Here is a 14,426-nt window from a genome sequence, read left to right as displayed (position 1 = left end):
GGTATAGTAATAGTAGGGGTTATTTGTATCAGTAACTGATTAAAAAAATCAGAAGTGTAATTTCAATTTTTTTTCAAGTTGTTGTTAGCTCTTTAAATATCAGATGGTTGAAACTGTCTCTTCTGGGTAATGATGAAACTTTCCTTCTGCTTCATGTCAGCTGTTTTATTTGTGGGATTTGAAAGTTGGCACTAAAGTGTATTCTTTATCAGTGCTTTCCGTGATTAAAAAGTCCCAGCCCTGTAACACTGGTATGGTGCAGATGTGGAGCTTCCTCTTTAGCATGGAATAGGTGACACTTGCATGATGTTAGTGTGTATTTAATTTTCTCTTCTCTAACATTTTAGAGATGGTATGTGAATATGGTACGTTAAATGACATAATTATCACTAGATATGAATTAAAAAAAAAAAAACTAACAAAGAAGTCACCTGCCTTCTGGGATACGTTCTTTGAAGTGGACTAAAATATTTTCTTAATGTAATGTCAAAACCTTTTTTACCTTGAATCTGTTCTCAGGCAGTATTTAAATATCATTATTTTTTGTGAGTTAATGTAGAGGATAGAGACAATTTCATATGGGATTGTTATGGAAAATTGAAATATGGAGCCTTACAATCTTTTATTAATATTATATGCAAGGAATATTTTCAAATAGTAAGCTTACATTTTTAATAGGAAAATTCCAGTAAATGATGGCGATGCTCCGAAAAGCAGATTGGAATTAAGGGAAGAAAATCACCTGAATCACAGTGTGGTAAGAGTTTAATAGCTTTAGACTGAAATAACATCTGTTTTTTTGTTTTTTGTTTTTTTTAATTTCATTTTTGTGTGACGTTTCATTTAAATAAATGATTAAAATATTTTAAGTGCAGCAAGGACTACAGTTAAGTCACAAGTTCCTTCAGGTAAGAGGCCTTCTTCAAGCTGTGGTAAAAGGTTATTTTTTATTTTTCAAAAGTGTGAAGAAGGCCTCATGGTAGAAATAATTTCTTTCATTCTGTTCTGTTATCTTGTTAATTCTTTTGCATGCAGAGTGGTACAACACCAACACTGTTATTTCTAAGCCATTAGGAATAATGTGTTGTGGCACACTTGTGATTCTGGCAGGATTAGTTTATAAAGTCGCTAAATAGCTGGTGTTTTGATTAATCTGTTTAAAAAGTTGGAAGTGGAAATCAAAAAATTTCAACACTGTTTCATTGATGTACTTTTCATAGAGACATAGTACTGGAAGAGATCTCCTGGGTTATCGAGTCCAGCCCCTTGCCATCACTGGCAACCCCTTTATATAATTCTGTTAATAAGTTTAAGATTGTTTCTTTGGTTTTTTTTTTTTGTTTTTTTTTTTTTTTTCTCCTACTACTACTTTTGTAGAAAAGGGGTGGCGAGTTTGGGTGTGGAGCACATGTAGCCTCCTATCTTGGATTTTCCCTTGCAGACAGACTTATAAAAGTGATGCCTGTTGGATATTTCAAAAGGCTTGTGTCCCTGAAGGGATTGCATTTTGGGATGACATAGTTGCTGTCATCTGCCTTGTAGTAAGGGTTTCTGCTGAGCAGTGGAAATTTAAGGAGATGATTATTTAAAGGCAGTATTAATGTAGTTAGGTTCCAAGTGTAAAAGGGTCAACACATCTGTCAAATTATTCATTTTAAAAACTTGTTTTACTAAATGGTGCCCCTTTACAGCTAGTCAGGATCTCCAAGACAAATACGAAGCAGCCAACATCTTAATTAATTAGATTTATTTCCGACAGTTGTGTTCACCAGTTCATCAACCTACATACATTTTAACAATGAACAATGTATTTGTATTAGTATTGTTTCTCTTGAAAATTAAAGATGTATCTATAGTGTTGAGTAATTTTATTTTAACAACATGCAAAAATAACACATTTCTTATTCTGCAAAGGTGGATGCAACTACAGCACATCGCATTGACAGTCTTGCAGCTCTGAGCATGGACAGGTCTGGACTTATGCGGGAAGGACTTAGAGTCCCCAGTAGTATTGTCTATTCCAGTTTATGTGGACTTGGCTCAGAGAAAGCACGGGATGCTACAAGTTCTATAGCTGGTCTTGGATTTACTCCTGAAAGAAATCCAGAGATACAGTTCAAATCGAATCCCTCCGAAGCAATAGAAAATGCATCTGTCTCTGGAAAACCCCCAAATGGCTTCAGTGCTATATATAAAACACCACCTGGAATACAAAAAAATTCTGTTCCAACAGGGGAAACGCTAGGCTTGGACAGAACTTCAAGTGATAAACAAAGTCCTCTTAATGTCAATGGTGCTAGTTACCTAAGGCTTCCCTGGGTAAATCCTTATATGGAGGGTGCAACGCCCGCTCTATATCCTTTTCTTGACTCACCAAATAAGTATTCATTGAACATGTATAAGGCATTGCTACCTCAGCAGTCCACATACAGCTTACCACAACATCTGACATATTCACCTGTATGTACAAATGGTGAACGTTTTTTATACCTGCCGCCTTCTCACTACGTTACTCCCCACATTCCATCATCTTTAGCTTCACCAATGAGGATCTCAGCTGCTTCAGCATCTCCAGCAATTCCCCCACTAGTACACTGTCCAGATAAAAGCTTGTCTTGGAAGATGGGAGTTAGTCCTGGAAATCCTGTTGACTCTCATGCCTATCCACATATTCAGAACAGCAAACAGCCCAGAGTCCCATCTGCAAAGTCAGCTGCTGGTAATATGTCGACAGACCCTGCTATCTTGTTATCTCATTCGCCGAGACCATCTCCTAGAGTTCATCTTCCCACACAAGTTGGGGATACCTACTCAGAGTATCACAAACAGTTTTCCAGAATTTCAACGTCTCCTTCTTCAGTTACACTCCCAAAGCCATATGTGAGTGTAAGTAATGAATTTCCTCCTTCCCGACTGTCTAATGGAAAAGTTCCCAAAACACACGACACTGGTGAAATTTCACAGCAAGCTACAACACATGTAAGAAAAACAGGTCACGATAGAAAGGACAGCCGGTCACCTCTGCCACTAGAAAAACAAACAACTGCCAAAGATGTCATAGACAAACCACTAGACTTGTCATCGAAAGTGGTTGATGCAGAGACAACCAAATCTGACCTTATTAAAAAAATGGCACCAACTGTTTTAGTTCATAGCCGAGGTGGAAGTGGAATAGTTTTACCTGGAAGCGATGTTCAGAAAGAAACGATTTTTCCTTCAGGAAATGGTTGTCCTCTTTATAGACCTGAAATAATTAGCACTGCACCCTCATCCTGGGTTGTTCCCGGTCCAAGTCCGAACGAAGATACCAGTGGTAAAAACATGCAGTTGAAAAACAAAGCATTAGACTGGGTGATACCACAACAGAGAAGCTCTTCTTGCCCTAGGATGGGTGGAACAGAAGCAGTAGTCAGTAATATTTCAGGGTCTGTGTCAAGTGGAGGTCGGCCAGCATCTGCTTCACCAGCTCCAAATGCCAATGTAGACTGCACCAAGACAAACAGGAGTGCTATGGAAAGTACTGCGTCTGTCATACAGCATATAGGACAACCTTTAGCAACGTCTGCAAAACATAGCAGTAAAGTGACTAAATCCAATAATCAAGAATCTAGTTTCAAAGCAAATGAGAATGCCCTTGCATCAAGTTCCATGTTTTTACCTCCAAATGAGGCATTCCGATCTCCACCATTGCCGTATCCAAGAAGTTATCTCCCATTTCCTGTTCCAGAGGGTATAGCTATAAGCCCTTTATCTTTACATGGAAAAGGACCTGTGTATCCTCATCCACTTTTGTTACCCAATGGCAGTCTTTTCCCTGGGCATCTGGCACCAAAACCTGGCATTCCATACACCCTGCCAGCTGCTAGAGGAGAGTTTATGACCTATCAGGATGCCCTGGGGATGGGGATGGTACATCCTATGTTGTTACAGCATTCAGTTTTGGAAATAAATAAGGATGAAAAATCAGAAAGAAGATCTAGGTCACATGAAAGACTCCGCTATGAGGATCCTGCTACAAGAAATAGATTGCCAGAGATGCTGGAAACCAGTACAAAGACACATTATGAAGTACCTATTGATAAGAACACAAAATCACACCAAAGTTCAAGTCATAGTAAGAACGCGCCCAAAAGTGACAAACACATCTTTTCAGATCTTCTGCGAGATGAACAAGATGTGAAAAGTGAAACAAATGTAGCAAAAACTGGCTTTACTACTGAAAGCAGTAATCAGACTAGTGACGCCACAAAGCGCAAGGTAGAACAAGTGTTGCAGCACAGAGATTTTATTGTAATGAGAGAAGAGTTTGGAAGAAATGATTTCCACGAAACCTATAATTTTAAACAGGCTCAGAATTCATCACTGTTCAATTTAAGGAAAGAGGATGTATCAGGAAGCCAAAATAAAGAAAGATTACCAGTTCAGCCTTCCTCTGCTTTCTTAGAGAATACTCATGGGAGTGATGGTCCAGCTATGTGTTTTGGCAAAGTACAGGATGGTGCAAAACAACTTTGTATGGGAAATATACAGTCAAATATTGAATCTAATCAGACATATACCAAAGATGGAACTGATGATCTAGAATCTACTGATGGCAAAATTTTGAAACCCAAGCCATCTAAATTGGCAAAAAGAATTGCAAACTCTGCTGGCTATGTAGGTGATCGATTCAAGTGTGTTACAACTGAACTGTATGCAGATTCTAGTCAACTCAGCCGAGAGCAGCGGGCACTGCAGGTGAGTCTGTGAGGTTTAACTACCAAAGCATTTTTTTCTGTTTTTGTTTATAAAGTCACAGTCGAGTATTAAATTTGATATATCCTACACAGGTGGGGAATATGTTATTTGGTCTAGATGTTGCCAGAAATGGTAACAATAACTTTTTGTTTATAAAACTGTGAAGCCAGGTTATGTGAATAGTAGTAGATGTGAACTATATGTATTCACTAGTCAGTTTAAAAAATGCTTTAAATGAGAACTGATAAAGTGCTGATAACATAAGTATTAAATATTCTGCAGTTAGGGAAGCTGAAGAATGCATGATATGTTAGACTAGTGGTTGCTTTAGCTTCTCAGTAGGCTTGTACTGTAAGATAGCAAAGGGTATCCAGAAGTTCTGATTAGTATACCATACGTGACATTTGATGGAGAGGAGTAGCAGCCATGTGTTGGTGGGTGTTATGCAACTTTTATGCAACCTTTTCACCAATCAAGAATGTAGTAAAGGAATAGAAGCAGTATTGAATTTGATGTTGAGCGATGACAGATATTGTATAGGAATTTCCTTAAGATACTTTACTTTTAATTAAAAGATGAGTTAAACCAAATTGTTGTGCATTGTTAAGAAAAGAATTGGTTATGCTTATAAAAATGGATGAAATTATTTAAATGATCCATTGAGTGCCCATTTTAATTACATAGATGGAAGGATTACAAGAGGACAGTATTTTATGTCTACCTGCTGCTTACTGTGAGGTCAGTTCTTCAAATTTTTATTACTAGAATCTTACATAAACCTTTGAGTTAAATTTCATTTCCAAATACACAAAGGGAAGTTTGTGGGCCATGGTCGTCTTTATTCATTGTGCAGTTTCTGTTTTTATGTTTTTGTTTTGTTTCTTATACCTCCAAAACGGAATGTTTTTGTTTATATACAGTATATCTTTATATATGAAAGAATTGTGTGGATTTTTACATATAGATACTAGAAATTCTGAATGTTTTTATACAACTGAGATATTTTAAACTTTATATATTAGATATATATCTCAAACCTTGGTTTTGAGCAGATTTTTCTTTGGAAATACTTTCATATAAGGTAAGGTAAATGGAGTAGCTTTTATTGTGAGATTTTTTTCATATCAATTCTCTTTCTAGCGTGCAATGATGCGCTTCTCAGAGTTGGAGATGAAAGAGAGAGAAGGCCACACAGCAACCAAAGACTCAGAGGTCTGCAGATTCAACCAGGCAGACTGGGAAAACTTGAAAGGAAATAATGAAAAGAAGCCAAAGTCTGTCACTCTGGAAGATGCCATTGCTGATCAAAATGACAATGATAGATGTAAGCACATTTAGAAGGCTTTTTGAAGTGTGTGTGTGTGTGTGTGTGTGTGTGTGTGTGTGTGTGTATATACTATAGCAGTTTGTCCTAAAACTACGTAATACATGGAAACTAGTAGAATTTTTATCACTACAGAATGTTGTAAATAAAAGAATGATTAATAGTGACAGCAGTAACTAATACAAATGTACATAACCGTATCTAGTCACATTTTCATATATAGAGTTGTGACCTCTGCCATTTTCCATGCATATTTTTTGATCTATGAATGTCAGTTGAAAGTTGCACCTTTCGGCAGGTTGTCATAGTAGTTATCGCTCTAAATGGATCTACTTTGCAGTAGATGAACAAGTACCTTAACAGATTAAACTAAAAACCCAGGCTCTTATTGCACCATCAGTTTTTAAGTAGAACTTTCTGGTTTTCCCTTTTGTGACGTTCTTTTTAAAAACGGATGGCACTGTTAAGTTCCCATAATGTAGCTTTCCTTCACTATATGGGGACAGGCAAAATGGAAGGGTGGCAGGGGAAGTCAAGAATATAATCTACCACATGTACTTCATTTATAAATAAACTGTAGCTGTGAAATTGAAAATGCATGTGTAACTGTCTCATCCCCTCCACTTATTACTGTGGCAGGGTATGTATGTGTTAGACCATCAGAAGTCCTCAAGGGCAGTCACCATGCTGTGAAACTGTCTGTTGGTGATGCCATTGTTGTTTGGACCAAGGGCAAGAGACTTTGCAGTAGCGTGGGACAGAGTATGGAAGTACTGTCATTGAGCTCTATTGCAAAAAGCACAAAGCACTTTTTTTCTTAAGTCATATTAATTTTTTAATGTATATTTGTAAAATTTAGTTCTAATTCATAGCAAGTGGTGTGGGTTCCATCAGTCTCCAAACCGTTTTCCTTGCAACAGCTTGTAATAAATTAATTAAGGATCTGATCACTGTTTTATTCCGTATTTGCAGAAAATTCAAAGTTGCAATTCAAGAAGAACGTTAATAGAACACTGGATGGTCTGTAGTATATGTATAATTTGTTGGGTTGATGTGCATTATCGGGAACTTATGAGTAGGGCTGGTAGAAAATGTCATCTAAGCAATTTAATAATTGTGAGTTATTGTCCTGGTCTTTGTTTAATAATTTTGGTGGACAGGATGATGATTTGCACCTGCTCAGTTCCTCACCTAAGTCAAGTTACTGTGGTGTTGCGGCCACTAAAATAAAATGTGAACAAAAAAGTAGCTTGACAAAGTAACAGTGAAGATTTCATTGTTAACCTACAGCTAATATCAAAATGGCAACCAAGCGTAGCTTCTATAAACTCGTCGTCCTGTTCCCTAAGGTGTATTGAGTGAGTTTTCAGGAGCAATGAGGCCTTGTTGTTCTACAGTATCCCGTTGCCTGGTCAGAAGCATGATAGACTTTCTACAGGGTGCTGCTGCTAGAGCTTTCAGTTCCCAGCACTACTCACACCTTAGAGTGCACTGCATACTTGTAATGCCCTCCATTAAATCCCACACACATTCTGAAACATCAAAGTGATGTAAGAGCAGCAGCATCTGGGTCGTGCCACCTGGATGCCACTGTTGGAGGGAGGGCAGGTCACCTAAGTTCTCACAGGGGTAGGGTGAAGGGAAGAACAGGCTATTGCCAAAAGTAGATCAAGCTGGAGTTGGTTGATGAGAGAGAAAACGGGGAATAGTTCAGAGGGTGAGGGAAGGAGAGAGAAAAGTTTCTTCAGATGCACATCTCACTTGTTTGAGGATTATCCCTCACTATTATAAATGTAATCTTAAAATTACACTTTTGATGATGCAGAAAATAGCAAAAAATAAAACCAAACCGTACAATTTGCAGTTTTCTCAAATCCATAACTTAGCAGTGTTCTGGCTCATGAGACTCCATTGGATGAAATGCATTTGGAACTAGTAAAGAATTGCTGGGTGTGGGGAGGGTATTATGACGTTTTGTGAGTACGTTCTTGTGCGCAATTAATTAGCTATGAATTAATGGGAAGTTTTATAGGCTTGCTAAAATTGCCAAATGCAGCTTTCTTTTAGTAAGGGAGTTTCACTTGCACATGATGGGCTTTGCAGCAACTACACCTGCAGATACTAATTTGGTTCTCAAGGCAGGTCTGCACTTAGCCCTGGTCTACGCTGCAGGGTTAGGTCGATGTAAGGTAGCTTACGACCTAACTCTGTAAGCATATACACTAAAATGTTGCTCCTGCTGATGTAACTTGGTCCGCTATGCCAACTTAATAACTCCACCTCTGTGAGAGGCGTAGCAGTTAGGTCGACACAGTGTCAGTGCATTGCTTATATGGACTGTTGCTGACTTTCTGAAGCCATCCCACAATGCCCCACACCGACAGTACAATCTGCACAAGTGCTCCTGGTGAGGTTGTGCACCGCCGACGCAAGGAGCATAGTGTGGCTATGCAAAAGTGATTTAATTACTGCATTGGCTGTACTTCAATGTAACTTAAGTCAACATATTTTTTGTAGTGAGACATACCCTTAAAGTGCTGCAGCGGCATAGCTGCACCGTTGTAGAGCTTCAGTGAAGATGTTACTAGCCGACATGAGAGTTTCTGCCATTGGTGTAGTTTAATGCACCTCCGTAAGAGGCGGTAGCTATGTTAATGGGAGAATATAGCACTATCTACAGCGGGGGTTAGGTCAGCATAACTGAGTTGCTCAAAGGTGTGGATTTTTCATACTCCTGAGTGACTTAGTGATACCGGTGTAAGTTTATAGGATAGCCCTGGTCTCAGTAAAACTTTTTACTGCCCTGTTTCACCTTCTACTCTTTGATATAGCAGCTGATTAAATCAGGGATATGAATTTTGCACTTCTTGAATACCTCTAGCATAGTATTTTTGGTGCTCTGGTGCAGCTTGAATTGCTGGGGAATCCTGACAGTCTCTCTAACCGAATAACAACTGGCAAAGATGTGATAAACTTTGCCTAGTGTTCTCCTCAGTTTACCAGCTGTGGCTTTCAACAACCATGCTCACAGGAGAAAATGTAAATACTCTCATTCCTTCACGCCCCTCCCCCCCCATCCAATTCCTAATCTCTGCTGAAAGGTTTAAAATTGAATAGAACTTTAAACAACTGTATTTCAGAACTTCTTCTAGCTTATGCTCTGCCTCCTATGTTGGATCTTGATGCTGAAAAGATGCTACATTTTGTTTTATATAATGTTCATAAATTTCTATCTAATATTACAGCAGTAGACCTTCCAGATGCTAGCAGGAAATTCATGAACAAAATTATTTGATTAATCAGTAATTTCTGGTAAAATGTTAAATTTGAACCCTGCTGTGAACCTTTAGCTGGCTAACGTGAATTTGAAAGAAAAACAAATACAATTTAAAGCCTGATCCTGTAATGTGGTATGCAGCTCAACTGCTGTGACCTTGCAAGGCCCCAGTCATGTCAGTGGGGCCCTGTGCAGGGTACAGTAGTCTTTGTGCATAGAACGCAATACAGGATCATTGCCTTAAGATCTAGTGGCAGTTTCAGACACTACTTCTATAACCCTTGCCTCCTACAGCAATAATAATAGTATAATGAATATTTTTGCCACTCTGCCTTTTTTTAATGAATTAGTACAGCCATCTGACAGCCTGGGCTGTCTTGGGGGTTTAGTCAAGTGGCACATGGGTAAAGCCTTGCCATCCCAAAAAACTCCATGATAACTTAATAAACTGGTTCACATTGTCTAATGACTTCTAAGACATTTCTTCAGTGTTTAGAATGCAGACTATTGCTAGGAATAGGCGCTCTCTCTCTGCAGAAGAGTACAAAGATTCAAACTTGGTTAAATAGAGGCATAAACTGTAAGTGTCTTAGTACTCTTCCATCTTGTTTAGGACTCAGCGGGAAATATGCGAACAGTAGTGAAGCTGCTTTGTTGCTAAGGTGACTAGTAAATGTTGCTGTGGCAATGCTTCTATGGAGCATTTCCATAGCACAAACACAATAAATTATTGGATGCGTGTGTCGTGAGTCATAGAAATGTTCAGTGATCAAGTGATTTAAGCATACAGATACCTACATTTACTTCAGTGTAGGTCATGTGACGCAAGCATGTTGGTAAATAACCATAATTTTTGAGCAGTACTAACATCATACAAAAATATGTAAGGGTAAATAAATTCTACAAGCTGCAAATGTCTTGATAGACAAACTGGTAGTTTTGCTCCTCTGATATTACAGTAGAGAGATGCTGTTTAATAGAGAAAAATAAAAACTGGTATGTTCAGAGATTTTTGGGGAATATGGGTGTGAGGAGGAGATTATGGCAATTCTGTGCATGGAAGTATAATACCTTTTATTTGCAAGGAGGTTAAAATTCAGATGTTAAGAACTGATCTGCAGCCTCTTTGCTAGCTGTCTATGTTCCTTAGCACACAGCATAGGTAATCCTTCAGTTTCTTGCTTGTATACATGCTGAGTAATGAAAGATCAAAACAGCAAACATTCTGTTGTTGCCATTTGGCCTGGTCAGCATTACCTTGCAATGACTGGCAGTGGTGCAAAAAAGCCTCATGATTCTGAATATAATGGATTTAGGTGAAGGGAACAAGGATGGAAAATATCCAGGAAAAGACATCCCGAGAGGGACAATGTGAATTTTTTCCCCCCATGGGATAGTCAGAATACGGCTTGCTTTATCCTGACAATTGGCTTGGCTGAATTGTTCTATTTTTGTTGTGATCTTGGTGATGAATGCTAGTTCATGTTCAGATAAAGTGTCCTGTGAAAAGTTGGGATGAGGACTAAAAGGCATCTTACTTAAATGCCTGCAGTGAGAAGTCACTGAAGAGGAGAGGAAAAGCTGGTTCTAGTTGCCACTTTATCTATAAAGAAAGAACTACAGTTTAAAAACTAAGGTATGTGTTTTCTGTTCACATTGTATGGGAGATGTGGCGTTAAATAGAGTTTGTGCTGGCAGGAAAAGGAAGATGGAGAAAATGAAGAAAAGTTTTTAATAACCATTTCTTTCTTACATAGTGTTACCAGTGCACTGGGGATACTGCTTCAAGTGGAAAACAATATGTGTAGAGTCGTCGTCCTTTACAGTTTCCCGTTTTAAAGGATAGTAAAAGATGGCTTTTGTTGCTGAGTTAGTATGACTGGACTGAGGTTAGCAAATGATGTCAGGAAAGTGTTGCCCTTACTGTAGCAGCGTTTGTTGTTTTAGAGTCAACCTTCTTATGTGATGTGTTTGATATGAAAACTAGCATTTATTATTATATTAGTCTCTTTCTGCTGCTTATTATTTGAATAGTGGTGATTTGAAAACTCCAAAGTGTGTTTTTCTGTTTGCTTTCTTAGCAGAGTAAAGGGTACAAGGGAGGCATGAGTGCCTGAGGAAGACCAAACTCTGCGTATGGGCCCAAAGAGGGGAGACTGTCCTTGTGCTAATGCACTTTTCTTTGATATTCATACCTGGATTTTGGGAGTCCTGTGTCTTTTTGGTCCAGATGGCTTTCCAAACCAGATTCAGGACAGAGTGGAATCTGGTGGTAAAATATGAATAGAGTTCACAGGAGTTGTGTTCTGTGAAAATACTGCAGTTGTTCTGAGCAAAAAACAAAAAGTAACAACCTCTTGGCATTTGGCATAACTAGACCCCATAACGATAATGCTTTGATGCAGGGTACGTGCCTGAGAAGATGGTGCCAAACTTTGGGCCATCTGACAGCCCAGACTTTTGTTTCGGGTTTTTCCTGTGGATTTGTCATTCACTTAGGCACTTGTAGAATTTTGCTGAACAGAAATGAGTCTTTAGTTTTTAAGTGAAATTGTAGAAAAGTGTATTTTTGGTAATCTGCAAATACAGCATAGTCAGTATGCTTCCCAAAACTTTATAACTCTGCCTGAATATTTCTTCCCTCACTTTGCAATATTGGCATAGGCAGATTATAATGTCACACATTTTATATACATTGAACATCTAATGTTCCTAATCTTTTAAAATAGGTCAGTAAAGGACTGGCCTGCTAGCTTGGCAGTAATAGGTTATCATGCTGCCATCACGGGAGCATCACTGAGTTTCCTACTGCCTGTGTGGTAGAATCAGAGAGAGGACAGGAATGAGTGGAACTACTCCCATCAGCTATTTGCCACAGACATGTGGACTGGCATTGGTGGTAATTTTGCTCGTCTCTCTAGAAACAATGCACCAGAAAAACTGTGTGAAGGAAGGACTGATGATAATGAGACTAAAGTGAACATTGCCACTTCTTCATTCTTGGGGCAGTTCTTTGCAAGGCATGGCATTCTGGGTTTCTAGGTCAGATCCTGCTTGGAAATAAAAGAATTAGGGAGTTGAATGAATTTGATGTCACTTTTTCATTAGTAACGAGGGGGTGCTAAATGGCTGTTCCCTGCAAATCCCATCTGCAATCTCTGGATGGTCATAATAAGGACTGCTGCTCCTCCAGGTCCTTACAAGGGATCTCTAGGAGGTAATCAGGGTGTTCCTGCCCTTTCTTATTCCAAAGTGCATTATCAACAGGGAGACCGTTCCATAACAGTGATTTTTCAATCTAAAAGACGCTACATAATTTCTGGTATGGGTGAACACCTAAAAAATGTAACTACTAGAAATGTGATTGAAATGCCCTTTGACTTGTCTGTTCAGGGAGTTAAGCACAAAATGATGAGAGAGAGAGAGAGTGTGTAGATCACTATCAGATTTTATTTTATGTTTTTAAAGACATTTTTGAAGTGATAACTTAAAATGTTGCCGGTCCAACTTCTTCTAAATTTGTGCAGAACAAATCTGATGTGCTGATGTTATATGTGGCTGGATACTCTTAGTACATTGTTATCACATGTGCAGGTGTCTAATATTTACAAGTGCATTTTGATTTTGGACGGTAACTTTTTGGAGAAAGAGTATAATAAATTAAGGTTGCTGCTCCACTCTTCCAATCTTTGTATTTTTTATAAAAGGAAAAGACGTATCAGTGTTATGTACAAGATGAACAATCTAAAAAATGGGTTCACACAGCACCAAACAACCACAGAGAAGTATGGTCAGGGCATGAACATTCCACAGGACAAATATAGTGCTTTCTTGAGAAAGTGCCCCTGGCTTTTACCTCTTGTCCTTTTATTGGTTGAGTTTGTAACCTAAATGGAGTTTAAACTTTTATGCAGTGTTTTTTCTGGAGCCTGCAGACAGCTGAAACGCCTTAACTGCTGCTTAGAGCTTTTCCAAGTTGCAGTAAGTGGAAACTGACCAGGGGCTGCTTCACTATCACTGCTGCTAAAGGAAACTCTAAGGGCAGCAGTAAAACTGACAAACATGAGGTCAATTTAGCTTTGCTTCAGCTGGGAAGAACTGTGGTCAGCAGGAGATGGTAGCTTTGGAGCTGCTCAGTAGTGTGGCAGAACATAGACAAAACCTAAGGAAGGACCAGATACCATCCTTGTAGTAGTTGGAGAGTTCTGAGGAGAGGTTGGGGGAACACATTCACTTTTTTCACCCCCCGCCCCCTTCCTTCCAACAGCCAGACTATATGGGTGCTTGGCTTTGTCAGGAACCTATTAGCTCAAGGCTACAAAAGATGATGCCAAAGCAGGGTCCAGGTTCCTACCATTCTGGTAGGAAAACGAGCATAAACTCCTCGGGAGAAGAAGACCTTTCTCAAGCTCTAGTCACTTATGACACACTATGATGGGGTAGTCAATAGGTAGACCATGGGTGAAATCCAGACCACCAGACTGAACGGACCCTGAAATCCTTTTATTTACTCATTGTTGTTGTTATTATTATTATTATTTTGTTTTATTTATCATTGTTGGGTTTTATTTTTTTTTTTTTCTGGAGTCTGGACCTTGACTATATGTTGACCAAGAAATTTGGACCTTGACACACAAATTTACTATCCCTGCACAATGAGATGCTGCTTGTAGAAGACCTTTGAGATTTTCATAATAGGATAGTCCTCCTTTGTGTGCTTTGAACAGCAGTAAAATAGTAAATAATGAAGACTATGTAAATGTCAACATGAGACTTCAGAACCAGCACCTATTTAAGGAAATACTGTGCACTACACATAATTGTTTCATTCTGTCTGCAGATTCAGGCAGACGTGATTGCGTTGGTTTGTAGCTGATTCACATTTTGAAGGTTGTCTTTGCAATCATGAGGGCTAGGAACTAAAGGGCTAAGCGTTCATTTAAAAATAAATTTAAGTTCAGGAGCAAAGGAGGCAGGCACCGAGAAGTACTGGCGAATGGAATGGTGGCAAGCCAGCTCAATTTACCCTCTGCCTTTCCCAGTCAATGGGGATTGGCTTAGCTTCTTGCCTGGGCATTGCCAAAAGGA

General features: G+C 38.9%; 1 protein-coding gene across 8 annotated transcripts in view; it reads left to right on the top strand.

The window, feature by feature from the left end:
• Positions 1–14,426, top strand: part of BCOR (BCL6 corepressor) — a 69,102-nt gene that overhangs the window by 22,155 nt on the left and 32,521 nt on the right. For 7 of the 8 annotated variants that reach the window (XM_038387116.2, XM_038387111.2, XM_038387105.2 and 4 more), the window contains exons 3-6: positions 679–757; positions 1,915–4,737; positions 5,422–5,475; positions 5,878–6,061. In XM_038387116.2, the coding sequence (XP_038243044.1) occupies positions 679–757; positions 1,915–4,737; positions 5,422–5,475; positions 5,878–6,061 (3,140 nt within the window). The remainder of the gene's footprint in view (positions 1–678; positions 758–1,914; positions 4,738–5,421; positions 5,476–5,877; positions 6,062–14,426) is intronic. The other variant, XM_043505820.1, reaches the window with a different exon arrangement.

This window comes from Dermochelys coriacea, chromosome 1 (assembly GCF_009764565.3).
Source record: "Dermochelys coriacea isolate rDerCor1 chromosome 1, rDerCor1.pri.v4, whole genome shotgun sequence".
NCBI lineage: Eukaryota > Metazoa > Chordata > Testudines > Dermochelyidae > Dermochelys > Dermochelys coriacea.
The sequence above is the reverse complement of the archived record's forward strand: the minus strand, read 5'-3'. Positions and strand labels throughout refer to the sequence as shown.